The sequence below is a fragment of the Ambystoma mexicanum genome, chromosome 12 (genome assembly GCF_040938575.1).
Source record: "Ambystoma mexicanum isolate Mex_15411 chromosome 12, UKY_AmexF1_1, whole genome shotgun sequence".
NCBI lineage: Eukaryota > Metazoa > Chordata > Amphibia > Caudata > Ambystomatidae > Ambystoma > Ambystoma mexicanum.
The window spans coordinates 73,424,725-73,443,057 of NC_090936.1; the positions used below are offsets into that span (position 1 = coordinate 73,424,725).

The following is an 18,333-nucleotide window of genomic DNA, read 5'->3' on the forward strand; positions in this document are numbered from 1 at the left end:
AGAGCTGGCTGCACTCCGGCCTCTGGGTGCTGAAATGAGGCTATGAAGGACCACAGAACTACAGTAGGTCACCAGCATGCTGTAATGAGGGCTAGGATGGGAGGAATGACTGATCTATCAAAATACGTAATTTCATTAGCGGGTTACCCCACACTAAAGTGACAATCCCTCCTACCAAGTGGGGATATACTATCGATTTAATCAAAAGAAGGGACATATATACACTTATTTAACACAACATGTTACCCTCAGCAATCTGAAATCTGATCAAACAGCCACTCAACAAATATGGACTGTATAGAGTCTAATGAATGACATATATCCAACAATTCAAATATCATATTTTAATTCATTTGCTAAACAGCACAAGTATCAAAAAACATTTTTCTAAAAAATGCATTAACACCACATAAAAGATATACAAGGTTTAATGTGAAGTCCCCAAGGAAAAAGAAAATCAAGAACACTTCGGAAAGTTCAAAGTATCCAGACTCTTCCAATTGCAACATCCAGAGGGCTTATGCCACCTGCAGGCAAAGGACTTGGTAGCCAGCCTCTAGTCTGAAAGGAGCACATCTAGGACCTTGTCAGATAGGCCCCAGTCCTTGTACCTCAGCATCTCAGCAGCCACAAATGCACACGAAGACTGCTCGGGCTCAGATGGAGGAGCCTGCCTTTCCACTGGGAGATGCAGTCCATTTTCATCGGAAAGCACCAGGGAGGTGTAACAGCCGAAGGACCAATAGACAACTCCATTTCAAAATAGAAGTTCTCTTTATAGACTAGCAAACACTAGAGGTGATTAGGGGAAATTGGTCCTGTGTTCTGGAATAATTATACCAGGTCAAGCTTTCCTTAGGATCATTAGTTCTGCCTCCTCTCTCGTCCCATAAAAAGGTCTGTCTCGACAGTAAACTGTTGCTCTTAGTTGCTTGGGCTTATAGCTCCCCACACAACCCTTCTTGGATGTTTTGCAGCATCTGTCTTGGCTAGCTTTGGCTCATCAGTAAAAAAGAAGCAGCAACTTTTCCTATTTCTTTTTCCTATCAGGATTGTTTACGGACGACAATGAAGCTTATACCAAAATGGCTCATGGCTGAAAGCAGTTGAGAATGAGACAATATAATATTTGTAATTAGAAATCACTTTTGGTTCTACGTTTGCCTCATCTACTTCATTGTTAGTGTTACTGTTCAAGAATCCACTTGTGAAAGTGTTTGTTCTAAAGTTGTATTCAAACTCTCTCCAAACTCATAACATTAAACTGGGGCTTGCCTTTTCTTTTGTTCTTACTTTTGGGTAGGCGGCAAGCCGTTGTGACCCAAGGCTAAACTACTAGTACACATGTAGGGAAGACATGCATCAGTTACCATAATAGCATTTCTGATGATTGTATCTGCTTAGATTCACATGCTGTGTGTATAGTCCGACATTAGTGGAAATCGCAGAGTCTTGCATCTTTCTTTCAAAGATCGGAAGGGACGTCAACATGGGCGTGACTGTACCACTATCCCGAACGTCACGTGTAATGTACCCAAAATGCCTCATGAGTCGAGATCTTTCTGGTTGTATTTTTTCTGCCATGGGGGAGCCTGTTCCTTCTACTCCACGAGGGGAGGAAGGGTGGGCGCATGTGAATCTAAGCAGATACATTCATCAGAAATGCTATTATGGTGAGTAATGCATGTCTTCTGATGCTGGTGGATCTGCTTAGAATCACATGCTGTGCATAGACTAGCGAGCAGTACCCAGAAATGGTGGTGGGATGTGCGAAGGAACATGAGCAAAGATGTCTTAGCACCGCTTGTCCCACCTGAGAATCAGACCCAGAGTGTGTATCCAGGCAGTAGAGTTGTGTAAAGGTGTGTACAGAACTCTAGGTTGCCGCTTTGTAAATGGAATCTAGAGGAACATTTGCAATTAATGCTATGGTAGCCCCTGTGCCCCGAGTAGAGAGTGCTCTAGGCGTGAAGGGTAGATCTCTCTTGGCAAGAGTGTACCACAGTGTGATACAGTTTACGATCCACTTGGAAATAGCTGATTTTGAGACATGGTCCCCTTCTCTACCAGCTGTCACTGAAACTAAGACCAGGTTTGTTTTTCTTAGTGGCTTTGTCTTTTCCAGATAGTAGATAACGGCTCTCCTTACATCCAGTGTGTGGAGGCTTCTTTCTGCCATGTTAGTGGAGTTTTTGAAAAAGGTGGGTATTCTAGGGACTGGTTTACATGGGACTCCGATAAAATTTGGGCGCAAAGCGAGAGTGTGTGCGCAAAACCACCTTGTCTTTGTGAATCATGACAAATGGGCCCTGAACCGAAAGGGCCTGCAGTTCACCAACTCTCCTTATAGAGGTGATCGCTACCAGGAAGGCGGTCTTGTAGGTGAGTGCTTTAAGGCTAGCCTTGTGCATTGGTTCATAGGGAGATCCCATTAGTCTGGTAAGAACCACATTCAGGTCCCACCGGGGAGCTGGGTTGGAGATAGGGGGATGAGGTCTCTTTACCCCTTCCATAAAGGCTTTAATTGCAGGATTTTTCCACTATGAAACCTTGCTCTGGGACGTGGTGTACGCTGAAAGTGCGGCTAAGTGGATTTTAAGAAAATTGAAAACCAGTACTGAATCCAACAGGTGAGTTAGGTAACAGACGATATCTTTAAGTGAGCAATCAATAGGATTGAAGCCCTTGACATTACACCATATAACGCAGCACTTCCCTTTACTGGAGTAACAATGTCTGGTGGTAGGTTTCCGTGCCTCTCCTAGTATGTCCATGCATCTCTGAGGGAGCTGAAGGTGCCCGAACTCTATGACCTCAGGAGCCAGGCTGCTAAACTGAGAGTTTGAGGGCATGGATGTAGTGTCTCTCCCTGATCTCGAGACAGCTTGTTGTACGGGCATCTCAAAAGAGATACAATACTCTGCGATTTCCACTAGATGTCGGACTACATGCACAGCATGTGATTCTAAGCAGATCCACAATCATCAGAAATATAGTTTGTCTGATAAAGATCCGTTGACGCCCTGAGTTTTTGTTTCAATCTCTTCTGTTATTGTGTTATAATATTATCCCAAGGTGAAGAGACTAGAATTCTGGGCTTGGTTCTCCTATAGAGGACATGTTATCTAAGAGGTAACAGCCTGTACCATCTCTTTAACCTGAGCTGGAGTTCTGCATCCTGAGCTTGAAGCGTGTAGATTGGTTTAATCAGAGTACTAGCTCCACTACCATCTCTGTAACCTGAGCTGGGAATCTGCATTCCGAGCTTGTATAATGTTTTAATCCGAAGACTAGCTCTTACAGAGGAATTTACCTGGGAGGTTTTAGGATGCAAAATGAAAGGAAACAGTAAGAGCAATGCCAGCATACCCAGATTACCTGAAATGTTTGCAAACCAAACCCTCAAATTTGTAGGCAATTTCTTATGCCACTATTAACCACATTAGTTTCTAAATTTAGTGGTGATATTCCCCACGTAGATCCCCCAAATCCACTGCGGATTGGCAACGAAATCCACCTAGAACTAAAACCATACCTTAAGAAAAAACTTGGAGGCACCTACTTCTACCACTTAACCGCAAAAACCTGGAACAACGTCCCAAAAGAAAACACCAAAGATCACCTAAAATTCAGGAAATTACTAAAAACCTGGCTCTTCAACACCACAGACACAAACTGAAAACCAAAACAACAAAGGAAAAAGGATGACTAAACTTAAGAGGACACTGTCAAATACCAGAACGGACTAAGAAACTCCCACAACACCTATACAGGTGACTAGAAGGAAAATAGAACACTCATAAAGACAAAATCAATAACCCCAGCCAATCCCGCCCAACTTCTTCACTCGCCCCTTAGCTGCTACCAGGTACCGCAATGTTATAGAATTGTCAAATATTAGCAATCACCACACTGAGTTGTGGACATTAGGAAAGGGAGACAGGTAAGGTTATGTAGGAAGTTGATGGAAGTGAAGGCCTGATGTGAAAGGGACCGTGAATACCTGAGAAGCCCAGATCAGGACCGAGGCGCAGAAATGCTCCCACACCCCATCTGAGGAGATTACACAACCCCAGCACCTCAGTCCAAGATAGAAATGCCAACTAATAAATTCCATTAACAATTTCCCCCTCTGCATACACCTCTCAAACTCCAAACCAAACAACCACAAACCTACAGCACAACAAACCGCACAAACTTCACTACATTGCAACAACAAAACAAAACACACACAGACTCGCACAACAGTACACGACTACCGGCTGAAAACACCCCAGGCCCAGCCAACGGAACCACTGGGCTGAGGCCGCCAAGAGCACATCACTGCATTCTTGCACTTTTTCCAGCTTCCCCCCACTAACTCACCCTCCCTTCCTCTTTCAGAGCGCTAGGGTACCACTCCGGTGGTGACAGCGTGCAGTACAAATATCCTTAAACATGAACATCTTGCTAGCGCTGGTCACTCACTCCAACATGTGCCAGGTGTCATCCTCATCAGCTTCATATCTCACCAACTCCCACGGTTCATCTTCTGGTGTGATTTTGCAAAGCTCTCTACCAACATTCAGAGATCTGGTGATTATACTGAAGCCATGATTCTCAATTGCCTGCACCTTTGAACTCATTAGTGGAGAGGCTGGCTTCAGACGAACTGAAGCACTTATTTTTCTGAAGTTACTGTCAAAATCAACATAGTATAATACTGTGTTCTGGTATTTGTACTCTAGTGACCCAATGCCACTTTCTGACAACAAGAAAGAAAGCAGCCCACTCGAGAAGGCCAGCTAAAAAGAAATTCCTGCGTTAAATTAAGAGAGAGAACAGTATGATGGTTTTGTACTTTCAAAATGTTATGATGGATCATCCTTACATATTTCTCAGCATTTTCGGGCAATTTGTTATCTTCGACAACTTTCTCCAGCTTTTCAGCAGCCCATTTGCTTGCCGCCTCTATGAGTTCCTCGTCAGTTGGCCTAGACACCTTGTCCAGGTTGCTTCCCTAACAATGAAAAAAAATGTAATTAGTAAAGGTTACATAGCCATAATAGAATCCAAATAATCCCACTTGTGCCACTTACCAATCCACAGATTAGACATACACCAGCATTGTGCAAATTGCAGCAAGCAGTTTTACCACCTTGAGTTGCACTACCCTTGATTTATCAATATAAACTATGAAAACACACAACAGTTGGTTGTTTCAAGTTATTTTATCAAATTATTTTCAGAAGCACTCGGTTAGGCTGTTTTCCTGAAGTCCTCGGTTCAGGGGTTGAAGAAGGCCAAACTTTAGTATGTGCACAGGGTTTCTGCCACATTAGGTCAATCTCCCACAATGTAAACATGAAACAACAGTCTGGCTTTACTTTTAAGAGGTGAGAGTTACAGCTACAGTGTACAACAGCTCTGGTTATGGTGAAAAAGTATTATTTATAGGTTACAGGAGCTTAAGAGGTCGCAAACATTGATGTGGAATGTTTTGGTGACCACACTAGAAAAGATACAGGCCCAGCTTCAACAACAAGATGGTTCGAGAGTAGGACCACAAGTCCATTGAAGAAAATAGTCATAGTCAGGTGGGCCTTGAAGGAGGACTGCAAACATAGCCCAGAGACCACCTTTAAGAAGCAGCCAAGCGATATACTGGAGGTTCAAAAGGCCAAGGCAAGAGGATCCAGGCTGACGGATACAGCAGAGAAAGCGCAGGAGTCATTGGTGCAGTGGTCACGTTTGATGTTAGGATCGGGACTGACGCGCTCTTTGTTATGGGCTCCAGTTCTGTAAGGAGAGCACTGGGGAGTGGAATGGTGAGGAGACAAAGATCAGCGACATTGGATGGACCTCTTCAGGCAATACCCAAACCAGAGGACACAGCACTAGAAGCAGCATGGAAGTTGAGGTGAACCTTTATGACTGGCAAAATGCAGCTCTGTTAAGATAAAGTACTTAGCATAGACAGCAGTTACAATCGTATGACGAAGAGCAACTTTAGGAGTGCCAGTCAGGATGACCCACGCCATAGATTTGGCAGTAAAACAGGCCACTCCGGTTTCAGCCAGGAAGCAGGGGCTCCCACCGAAGATCTAATAAATACCCCAGAGCCAGTAAGGCGGCACAGAGGAATACCAGAGCCTGCAGGCACAGATGTTCCAGTGCGGACTGTCAGATGGAAGAGGTATCTGGTTAATAGAAGATGAATAGCATGGAAAGGCAAAGTTGCACACTTGGGGTCGTCCCATCTCTCCAGCTTCTTACAAGGTCATTTTGGTGGCTATCCAATCAGGATTGGCCAGTCAAACTACATTCTCGCAGGCACAGACCGAATAACAGCGACAGGCGCATACAGTCTCATTCCAGCTCTTATTTGTTTGTAATGGATACAGGTGTCTTCCTTATATTGTAGAACCTCATTTGTTAAGTGCTTCATGACCAATTAGTACTCTGGGCTCATATTATTGCCTTTGGATGTCTATTTAACAGCCAGCCCTACAGATAAGGGGCGTACCAGCTACATTTCCCCCCTAAAAATAGGGAAATACTCCCAACAAAAAAAAAATAGGGAGCATCATTCATGCCTGATTTGAGGAAGTATTAAGGTAACAGATATATGTTACATTAGAGTTTGTAGTGATGTTCTGAGAAATACCACATTTACTAATGAATACACAATGATGTGGTGTTGTTCTATCCCATGGAATGATAGATTGTATTTTAAAGAGGCTGTCATGAATGTATTTTAGAACGGTGTTTAATTCAGAAATGTTTTAGGTTATTTTTTTTATTAACTCTGATGGTTTGCAACGCTCTGTGGGAACGTTGGAAATAAGTTGTGAATGTAAGTGGAGCCTGGGGAGTCAAAACAGGAGACCAGTACCTCTTTTTCATCAACTGTTCCATTGCCACCATACTCGCCTCAGAGCGAAGCCTTGACTGCTCTGCCAAGTTATCACTAAGTGCCAGGATAAATTAAGGGCAGCCCTGCTTACCACCAACAGGTGCATCCTTCTACTCACCAGATGGCTTTAGTAATAACTTCTACAAAGGATAAAGTTTTAAAGACAAACTGTGTGGACATTCCCTTATTGTATGCTATTACATATACACTTTACCTTTCTACTGCCCTACTTGCCCTCATATACCGCAGTGAGACCAATACCCAGAAGCAAAAATGCCCCCGCCCCATCCCCTCGCCCTATTCCCACAGATGCTACCTAGTCCCGGGACTGACTGGTCCTAAAGACAGGGAAGTTGGGCGAACAATGGGCACTCAGAGATGAGGGTGGCCTTTAATCTTCGGCTCTTCCAAGAGCAATGCCCAGGATTTGACTGCCTGGAAGTTTGAGACCTGCTGGGAGCTTTATGGTGATGGCTATAGTGGGTAGAGCAGCTGGATCCCTCTTGTGCTGAGGCTGGGGACATGCCTGCAGAATCCAGCCATATGATCCATGCTGTGAGTACCTTATGAAAAATGAGAGTAGCAGGGGGAGTTAAGATTCCAAAGCAGAGTTAGTGTTGGCTAACCAAAATAGTTATTTTGGGGAAAATTGTTCAAAGATAGGAATTCTAAAGGACATCATGCCAGTAACAAAGGATCCAAACTAGTCCAGATTTAAAAAAAAAGACACATAGTGTTTGGTTTGGGTTCTATGCAAGTACAGTTTTCGAAAACAATTATACAATATGTCCTTTTTAAAGCATCTTTGGCAGATACAGCTACTTAAGGTTTGATCATGCCTATTTTTATTTGAGCGATTGTGGACAGTCATCTACCAATCAACAACATGCCCCCTTGGACCACTACCTATGGCAAGTAGGATACAATGTGCAGTCGTTCTCTGCTCGTAGTGGTCAACAATACTTTTTGAACAGTCTACAAAGTGTTCAAGACGTGGCAGGTAGACTCCTCCTGGGACTGCAAAGATGGGAACCCATCAACCCGGCCCTCCAAACACACCACTCTCCTTGCAGTGAAACCTAGGATGTAATTCAAAACCAAATCTCTCCATCATCCACTGCACCTTCCGTTAAAAGAGCCCAACGCTACAAGGAAATTCCTTCTCTACAAGCCAACCACAGTCCTTCGATCCAGTAACAACCTCAGTAACAAGTGTCACATTTCAACCACACTTTTTACTAAACTTTGACTAATCATTGTATATTCTTTTACTTACCTGTCTAACTAGAATTACTGGTGGTGTTCTGTGTGGACTCACTGTAGCCCTAGATCACTCTCACCCCTCCTAAGTCTTACCACTCTGCTATCCACCTTAATTAGGTTTGGCTAGACTTTAGTTTCTTTCCTGTTCACCATAATAGGTTGACCTCCAGCAATCCACCCCCCAGAGATGATCTTGAAAATCCATCTTAACAAGGAACAAAAGCAGCATTCTGACACAAAAGATAACAGTAGGAGAGCTTCAAAATAGGCACTGAATACAGGGTTGAGTAACACTGGAAAACTGGGAGGGATGCCTTAGATGTAATCATAACTGAAGACCATCCCCCTAGCATTTTCACTGAGGTAACAATGCAGAATGGTAAAAGGCTGTGAAATACAAGATATTCTATTACAACTGAGGATTAATTTGTAAATCCATTCAAACTAACAAACTGGGAATCAAGCATGTCGAAACAAATTGTATTTAATGTATGTTAATGCCTTTAGTGCAACTTTAGGTTTTACCTTTAATGGGGGTATTGCTGTTGAGCTTGTTGGGGAGGCGTCTCTTGATTTCAGCGCCTGGACACTAGGCCTTTCCTTCGCTGTAAAGAAAAGTGAAATAAAAATATTAGGATAGTTAGTCCTCAGCACTCTCCCCAGTGTCCAATTTTGATGGGATTATGCATTAATATTTTGTTGTGCATGGCAATTCCGCCACTGATTTGAATTTTGAGGAACTAACTCAGTTCCCTCCATAAGGCAGCCACCCTGGATGGAGACAGATGTGGAGCTACTGCAAGGCGATCAGAGAAATCAAAGATCTGGCAGCAGCTGCCGCGAATAAAAGCAACTTTATTTAACTCTTATTTGGCCCTTTCTCCTAATCCCAATGTATTCAAACAAATAAGTAGAATGATGAAGTCAAGCTTAAGGGAAACGTACTTGAGACCTTCCTGGCTAAACTTGCATTATTGCAGGAGTATGCTCTAAAGAAAAATGCTTAAAGAACATGTAGGCTAGCAAGTAGATCTTCTACAAATGTCTTATCGGCATATATGGACAGTGTGCAGATCGACAGTACTAACCCACTGTTTACATTTTCATGATTTTGGGGTGGTTGGGGTACTACCACCCAGTACTGTAACGCAGCCAGCCTACTGAAGTAATTTTATGGTAACAGCACTCCCGCAAAACAGATGCACCCCACTTTAGCTTAAAGTCTTATCGGCATATGTTGATAAAAAGCCAACAAGACCACTTTAATTAAGGTACATTATGCAGGGATCCCATCTCAAGGTGTAGAATATATTAATAGTTGCTCACCGTAGTGACTAACAGACTTAGTCCATAGGGTCCTTTCCTCCATACTGCATGGGCGTCCCTTGCTAGGGACAGGAGACGGAACCTTTTTCACCAGAAAAAAACCTTCTTCCCCTTTAAATTTAGAGGTGCGGTCCTGGGAGCATGCGCTCCCCTGACTCCACGAAGCAGTTTGTTTAGGGGGGAGGATGGTGGGACAGGGACATATGGAGGAAAGGGGAGCATGGACTAAGAGTATGTTGGTCACTACAGTGAGTAACTATTAATTACACTTACGTCCCCCTCCCCTTTCCTCCATACTGCATGGGCGATTACAAGTGAGCGTAGGCCCAGGGTGGAGAGGTGAACCTCCTTAAGAGAAAAAGTTCCTTAGAACCGCCTGGCTGAAGGCCGCATCTGACTTAGAGCCGCCATTCAAACAGTAGTGCTTACAAAAAGCCAAAGGGGAGGCCAAGGTGGTCGCTCAGCTGAGGACCTGCCACGGTACTTGTCTCTGGAATGCGAACGCTGTGGCCTTGGCTCTGACAGTGTGGGCGTGCACGTTCTCTGGCAGTGGTTTGTGCTGCCCTTCATAAGCCTCCTTGATGACAGCCACCATCCAATCTTGCGATGGAGGCCCGATAGCCAGGCTTTGACCCACCGAATGTGATAAATGGAGCATCCAACTTGCGGAAGCGCTTAGTCCTGTCCAGATAGAATTTCAGACTGCGTCCAACATCCAGACAGTGCAAGACCCTTTGAGCATCGTCCTTTATATCAGCAAAGAAGGTAGGTAACATTTTCTCCTCATTTAGATGGATGGAGGAGGGTACTTCAGGTAGAAACGCAGGGTACGTTCTCTAGACCACCTTATCCCTGTGGAACGTGGTATAGGGTTCTGTGGCCAACAGGGCTGTTTTAATGCTGACCAGTCTGATGTCCGTTGATGCCATTGGTTCGAAAGGCTTATGCGCCAGGGTGCCCAGAACCACGTTTTGGTTCCCTTATGGGCGGGTAAAGCCAGGCGAGGCCCGCCAGATGACATTTAACCACCGGGTTGGTGGAGGAGAAGAGCTCCTCCTCAGAGTTCCTGTAGGCATCTATAGCTGCTAGATAGGTGCAGCACGTGTCTATTTGCACCCGAGTGTGCAAGGTGTGTCGAGAAGGAAAGCACACCATCCAATGTGCAAGAGAGGGGGGTTGATATCCTTAGAGTCGGCCCAATGACAGAACCTGGTCCATTTACTCTTGTACTGGCTTCTGGTAGCCTTGCTCCTGGCGCCCTAAATGATCTCTAGGTTATCCACTGATGGACTCAGATGCTTCAGCGTGACCTGCTCAGGAAACACGCTGCGAGGGCTACCTCCTGAGGGGCGGAGGACTCTGCCCCCCTGCTGCGCCAGAAGATGAGCCGTGCCCATCCAAAGGTGAATTGGGGGGTGGGGGGGGGGTTCGGTCCAAGAGCCTGAGAAGTTCAGAGAACCAGGGCCACCACTGAGCTATCAGAGCGACGCTGAGGTGACAAGATTCCTTTATCTTGCCTATCACCCTGTGGACCAGCGGTGTGGGAGGGAAGGCATATGCTGTCATTCCGTTCCACTGTATCTGGAATGCGTCGCCCAGGGATACGGGGCCTAGCCCTGCCAGGACGTGAACAGTCAGCATTTCCTGTTGTTCCAGGAGGCAAAAGGATCCACTTGTGAATGCCCCCATTTTCTGAAGACCTCCTGCAGCACCTGGTTGTTCAATTGCCACTCGTAATTGTCTGCGCCCAGCCTGCTGAGTCTGTCCGCCTCCAAGTTGGATTCCCCCGGAAGGTGGACGGCCGTGAGGTATAAGTTGTTCTCCAGGGCCCATTCCAACATGCTGACAGCTAGACTGCACAGTGGAGGGGACCTGGTACCCTCCTGCTTGTTGACATAGTACATGCTGGTGGAGTTGTTGGTCTGGATAACTACTGTCTTGCCTGCGATTAGCGGAAGGAAAGTCCTGTGAGCTAGCCAGATGGATTTCAGTTCCAGCCAGTTGATATGAGATTCCTGCTCCTGCCGGGTCCAGACTCCATGGACGCTGTGGTTGTCCAGAATGGCTCCCCAGCCTTCCAGGGAAGTGTCCATACTGATGGTGACCTGTGGAGCCGGCTGCCGGAAGGGCTTGCCCTTCCACTGGTTACAGTCTCTGGACCCCCATGTGAGGTCCGCTTGTAGGGAAGGCAGAGGGATGACTAGCTCTGCTTGGGAGCCCTTGTCCCGATTCCATGAGGCTGCAAAGTGCAGCTGTAATCTCCGCATCCTGAGACTTGTGTGGAGTAAGGCCAGTAGGACCGCTACCATGATATCTAACAAATGTTGGTACCACCAGGCTGAGGTCACTGCCCTGGTAAGGAAGTGAGTAGTTGCTCTCTTGATGGCTGTGATCTTGTTTTCCAAGGGAAAGACTCTCGGAGCTCGTGTCCCAGATGAGGCCCAGGAAAGTAAGGTACTGCGTAGGCTGCACATGAGACTTCTTGAGCTTGATGGTAAACCCCAGGTCGTGGAGTGTGTTCATAAGAGCGGAGGACGTGTGATGCACCGCCCTCCTGAGATCTCGCCCTGCCGGGCCAGTCGTCCAGTTACGGGTAGACGTGGTGGCCCGAGGCCCTGAGAAGATCTGCCACTGCATTCATGAGTCTGGTAAATACCCTGGGGTCTGAGTTGAGGCCAAAGGGTAGCACCTTGTACTGAAAATGGCAGCCCATGATTCTAAAGCGCACGAAGGTGCGAGGCGGCTGCCAAATCGGGACGTGTAGATAAGTGTCTTTCAGATCCTGGGAGCACATCCAGTTTCCCCCTGTCTAGTGTCTCCGCAATAAGAGCTGGCGTCACCATCTTGAATTTTTGAAGAGGGAGGGAGTGGTTGAGGGTGGAGAGATCCAGCACAACTCTCAGGCCAGCCTGGTTCTTTTGTATGGCGAAAATCCTGGAATAGGAACCCAATCCTCTCTGGGAGGCTAGGACTTCTTCCACTGCCTGGCTCTCGACGAGCAACCGAATTTCCGCCAACAGAGTTGCTGTCCCAATCTGTGGGAGTGGAGGGCAGGAGGGAGTAGAGGGAGGGATCGGTAGGCGGTACCCCGTAGATACTATGGAGAGGATACAGGGGTCCTAAAAGTTTGCGATCCAAAATTGCACGTGAAAGGAAAGCCTGCCCCCCACCGGAGACATGTGGACCCGAAGGGACGCGTCATGCCTTCTTTCCCTCTTAGGCTGCTGAAGAGGAGGGGGACTGGAAAAAGCCCTTGGCCCCCACCCCTTTTGTTGTTTGCGTCAGTGCTGACTCGGAGAACGGTCAGGCTGCCTCGACCTCCGTTCTTGGAAGCTCCGGAACACGCCAAACGTCCACCCCTTGTCGGAGCATTAATGTGACTGGGTGTACGCCTTGGGCGTGGCCTTCGTTAGAATAAAGACTGCGCAGTTTGCGAGCTGTTTTTCTTTTTATCTAATTCCTCATCAGTGGTGGAGTGAAAGAGGTCACTAGCCTCGAATGGAAGGTCCAATATGCGTTCCTGGACATAGTGGTTAAACTTAATAGCCCGAGGCCAGGCAGTCCTTCTCACGTCCGTGGCGATGCATATGGCCCGACCAGAGGTATTGAAGTGGGCCACGGTGGACTCCATGATGTACTGCACTACCAGCTTGGCTTCTCCTAAGCCAGCCTTGAAGCGTGCTTGGCTCGGCACCATGTGTTTGGGAAGGAAGTCCGCTATTTCTCGCAAAAGCCTTTGGTTAACGGCTGCCAGCATGGCATCTGCGTTGGATTGATGCAGGAAGGAGTTGGAGTACAGTTTCTTCCCGTATGCCTCCAAGATAATCTCCTCCTTGCCTAGCAGCAGTGAGGTCGAGGTGGCCGAGGACGACTGAGGCTTAGAGAAGAGTGATACCGCAGCGATCACCGAAGAATGCGGTTGAGGGTGCGCCGACAGCAAGAGTGTATCCCCCTCCATCTGCCTATATTTGGTGTCGCGGTGCTGATTGACAGGTTGGGCTGAGTGTGGCTTGAGCACGGATTGCACTGCGCTATGTGGAGCGCTCTGGTGCCTTGTACATTCACTGTTGCTTATTTGCATGCACACTGTGGGCCAGTGTTGGCTGCCGCCTCTGCCTGCCTCCGGTGTACTGTAGCAGACGGCAGCTGCCTTATGATAAGATAGTTTATTTATATAGCGCCTATACACAATCTGTTTCAGCGCTTCAAGGCAAGGGAGGGAACAAGGGAAAATACAATGACATTCTTACAGGCCATGAACAGTAAGGATGTGAAATTAACTATTGTACTCAGCATGATGACATTTCAGAGGAGGGGGAGAGTGGGAAGGAAATCTAAACAGACAGGCGACGGCCGTACTAGGCCTGATGACATTTCTGGTAGAGCCGGAGTAAAAAAAAAAAAAAGTGAGGGAGAGGGGTGTAGAAAGGGAGGGGAAAAACAAAACAAGCGACTATGGTACTAGGCATGATGACATTTCAGATAGTGCACAGGGCTGGGGGGGTAAATAAAACAAGGGGAGGGAGGAGCAAACAGACGAGGTAGCTATCAAACTAGGTCCAGGGACAATTCTGATGGAGTAAATGCATAGAAGAAAGTAAGGGGAGGAGGGGAGGAAATAGGAAAAGGGTGAAAGGGAGAGGAGGAGAGAACAGAGGGTAAGCAGTCAAGAGTGGAGAAGCAAGAGCGAATACAATTGCAGAAGTCATATGGCGCACAGAGTCTCACGGTGGGTGGGCCAAGTGCCGTCCCAGGGATGACTCCCTACTTGTGCTCCTGGAGCCCGCTAGGCACTTGGAATTATTTGTTCTTGATGCCGTGCCTCAGGCAGTATATCCTCAGCCGGATCGGCCAGTATGTGCGTGGCCCTCTGCAGTTCTTCGGCAGTTGCTGGTGCTCGTTTCACTCTGCCCCCGACTCCTTCTGTCCTCCTCAATGTGGTGCAGGCGCTTACTCCGCAGCGTTCACTGAGCCCGCCTCCGCTCTTCAGCCTGTCAGGACCGGACCTCGCCATGAACCATAAGTGGGGTCCAGCTGGCCACCAGTGTCTTGACGTTGTTGGGCTGCCGCCTTGTACTATGGGTTTATTCTTCCTTCGCAGGCTATTGTCTCGCAGCCACCATTTTGTTTTCACTGCCACTGGCCGGTTCTCATACCTTGCATGCCCGTACTCCGCAATACGCACATCGCCGATTTTATACTTGTGCACAATTGCCCCTGCAATCATCATCCTTCCGATGGAGCGTTTAGCAGGGGTCAACATGCGCTGGGGCTGGTATTACAGGCCAGGATCGTAGCAGATTGGCAGGAGCTGGTATTTTTGTGAACACTTCTTTTTCATAAACACTACCCCACGCTATTTGTATTTAGAGTTAAGGATTGGCAATAGTTGTTTTTGGTATAGGCCCTTTTATTTTGACGAGGCTCCACTAGGACTGCATTATTATTATTTGATGGTCGTAGCTTGCCCCTTCTGTAGATTTAGGATTAGATAGGTGTTTATCCCCCTTGTTGAAGTTCAATAAACACCCTTGAACAGTGATTACTTATTTCCGTCTTACTGTTTATAACATGCCTTGCTTACAGTGACTTTTCGCTGAGGATAAACCAGGAGAATCCCACATTAGCAAGGGTCTGCTATACAGTCTCTTACCATTTGTGTGAAATAGGTTTTTCAGCATTGGCTGTACTGAAAACAACAAAAAAAATGTATTGTGTTCTTGGTTAAAACAAACAAAACATTAGACACAGTTACATAGTTTTAAAAAAGAAGAAAAATATAATGTTATAATATATCCATGTTCACAGAAATTCTTTTCAGCAAATGAGTTGCACATTAGTCCTATGAACAAGATTAAAATTAACGATGCAAATATCCTTCAAGTGGAGCATAATATCTCTACCCAAAACAATTCACTTACGAATCAATTCTTTTAGTATGCTCAGTTTTGAAAGGCTGCAAAGTATAAAAATAAATACACCAAATTTGGATTATTACAAGAAACCTTGACCAAACCGTTGTTGAGTCAACCTATTCACCCAGTATCAATTTAACAGCCTCCTTCCATACATAATAACCTGCACCTGTGAGGACTAATGAGGATGCCCCCACATAAGGTGCTCCAAAATTAATCTTACTTAAAATCAGAGAATGTGTTTACAATAGCAGAACACTCCTTTTGATGGTACAATTTCAGGCTAAGACATTGTCTTGGAATAGGTCGATTGGATTTAACAGTTTCATGGAGGAGTCCTCTAACGGCAAACCCAGCCAACTTCCAATATATATCAAAGTGGGCAGAATGTTTAAACAAAGGTATATGATGAATTCTCTCAGTTTACCGTCACAAGCCTTGAACAGATAGGAGGATGGATAGGAGAATGGATCAAGGGAAACAAATCCCTGCTGACAGTATTCAAAGTATCGGCTTGTATTGCTCAACTAGTGCATAGTTTCTGCTCTATTCCACGCACAGGTTTTCTTTTTAAGGTTGTTAATATAGTCAGGCATGACTGATAATGTATGTACTGGAAAATTGTGTTCACAGTGGCCAATCACTGTTGTTTTAAGTGCCTTAATATATCGGGATATTCTTCTTCACGTTTCATTGCTATAAGGGCCATCAAAGTTCTGCCTTGAGGTTTATAATTTACAGAACTTTAACAGCCACAAGACGCGGAGTGAGATCAGGCCCAGCTCACATCGTAAGGCCTCAGCGGGTGTCATTTTAGGGACATTCAATATAGTTCTAAGGATTTTCCCCTCTAGCCATCCTAGTAGAGTTTGTATAATAATTCAAGGCCCAAAGTCAGTTCCGGGATTATGCTTTTTAAATATATTTTGAGCAGGGCCTCTACGATATTGCCACCGGTACTAGTAGCAAAACGCTTTATCACAAGCCATTTCCTTAGTATGCAAGAGATGATAAAATCGCCATAATACAAATAAGTGGGAGGGATACAAAGAGGGAAATCAAGAAAGACCTACCAATTCACCACTTCCAGCCACTACCGAGCACCATGATCTTAGTCTTGGCAGAGTTAATGCATATGACGGCAAAGCATCGATGGAGCGTTATAATCCGAACAATGGATGATCCATCAGAATCGTATAATCGGCATACATTAGCCAAGGCACCGCTTCCTCTCCATGGGAGAAAGTTACACACCCCATCCAAACAAACATCAAGATCCGAAACATATAGGTTATAAAGCAGGGGTGCTAATCTGCACCCCTGCTTCAAAACTACATTAGTCTTGATAGAGTGCTAAAGACGTCCCTCTTGTGTTAGGCATAGGGATACAGTTGTGTCACTATACAGAGCCTTGATTTTATACAATAAATCAGAGTCAATACACTAGTTCGTTAATTTTCGCCAAAGATTCAAACGACAGTATCAAATGTCTTAGAATAGTCAATCAGACATAGATCCTGTTTGCGGGAGATAGTGTCTTAGACCATATATTGTAGTGCACAGTTGTTGTGAATAGTATTGTGTTCTGTAAGAAAACCCGTTTGGAATTTCTTTAAGCAACCAGTGTACTCAGCCCACTTAACCTTTTCCAGAGCAATGATGCCAATATTTTGCCGCTGGTATCAAACATAGCCAATAGTCCAATAGTCTGTAACTAGAGGGATCACCGAGGGGGGCCCCCTTTTTATAAATGGTAATCAGCACTGATTTTCTCCAGCTGTCCGGAAACAACCCCAAAGAAAAGATCCTATTAAACCAATCTGCCAAAAATCCATCCCAAAGGGTTGGATTTGCTTTGTAGACAATATTAGGTATAAAATCAGGACAAGGAGCCCTTGAGCTTTTTTGTCTCTTAATTATCATCTCTATCATATCAGCATTAAAGCCCTCTAGGTTTCGTGGTAGGCTACTGTCGTGTGGTGGCAAACTACGGACAGTTACTGGGTTACAATACAGTGAGGCTATGCAGATGTCCAAGTTGCCTCCGCAATAGGGTTCAATTCTTGGATAGAAGTACCAGCCAAGAAAGGTCTGAAGAAGGACCAAAACAGGTATTACCCAAATTGACCTTTTACAATTGACCTTTTGTCCTAATTGACTTAATTATAGTGGTCCTAATTGACCTCCTGCACAATTGACCTTTACATTATTTTAGGTATTTTATATATGTATTGGGTTGGTTTTAGATTATATATAATATAAAGGGATTTGGTGGGGGATTGCAGGGGTTTTTGGATTGGGTGGGGAGGCGGGGGGTATGTCCTAATTGACCTAAATTAGGTAAATTCTCCCGAGGTCAATTCTCTTAGTATACAACCCCAAAACATTCTATTATCACGGGTCTGTAGAAGGTTAAACATTTGTCTCCTCGTAGCACTGAGCAATGAATGACTATGTTGGCCTATTCAATTCTTACATTTAGTACTAAGAGAGACCAACAAAGCAGAGCGGACAGGTTCCGGTGGGTCAATGCGTTTCCCAATAGATGTGCGATCTGTCAAAAAAGCCCTCTTCCTTTCTTGAATGGCCACATCAAAAGGGGCACTTAAAGGTCCATGTTGTGTATTCATCCGTCTACACAATTTTAGTTGGTCAAACAATTGCGAAAAGGCTACATTAATGTCTCCCACAAAATGGAGTCTGCGCACAAACCATGTATGATCTTTACCTATAAATTACATTTTTCAAAATTAAATCCAGACCAGCAAATAGCATTTCCTTGGTCGTTGGCCTGAACTTTCACATAGGAACTTCTTGAAAAGGACCCCCACTCCCACCGGCCACCGTCCAAGACAATAGCAAATGGCCACTCAGGTTGAGTTGGACAAGCTCCACAGGTCTAAGAAGGGGAAGGAGTTCCAAACTTACAAACAC

At 45.5% G+C, this 18,333-nt stretch overlaps 1 protein-coding gene across 2 annotated transcripts in view; it reads right to left on the minus strand.

Annotated features, from left to right (window-relative positions):
* PPHLN1 (periphilin 1) overlaps positions 1-18,333 on the minus strand; it is a 401,076-nt gene that overhangs the window by 142,293 nt on the left and 240,450 nt on the right. For both annotated transcript variants that reach the window (XM_069628026.1, XM_069628027.1), the window contains exons 8-9: positions 8,684-8,763; positions 4,871-4,999 (exon numbers count right to left, since the gene is read on the minus strand). In XM_069628026.1, coding sequence (XP_069484127.1) covers positions 4,871-4,999; positions 8,684-8,763 — 209 coding nt within the window. The remainder of the gene's footprint in view (positions 1-4,870; positions 5,000-8,683; positions 8,764-18,333) is intronic.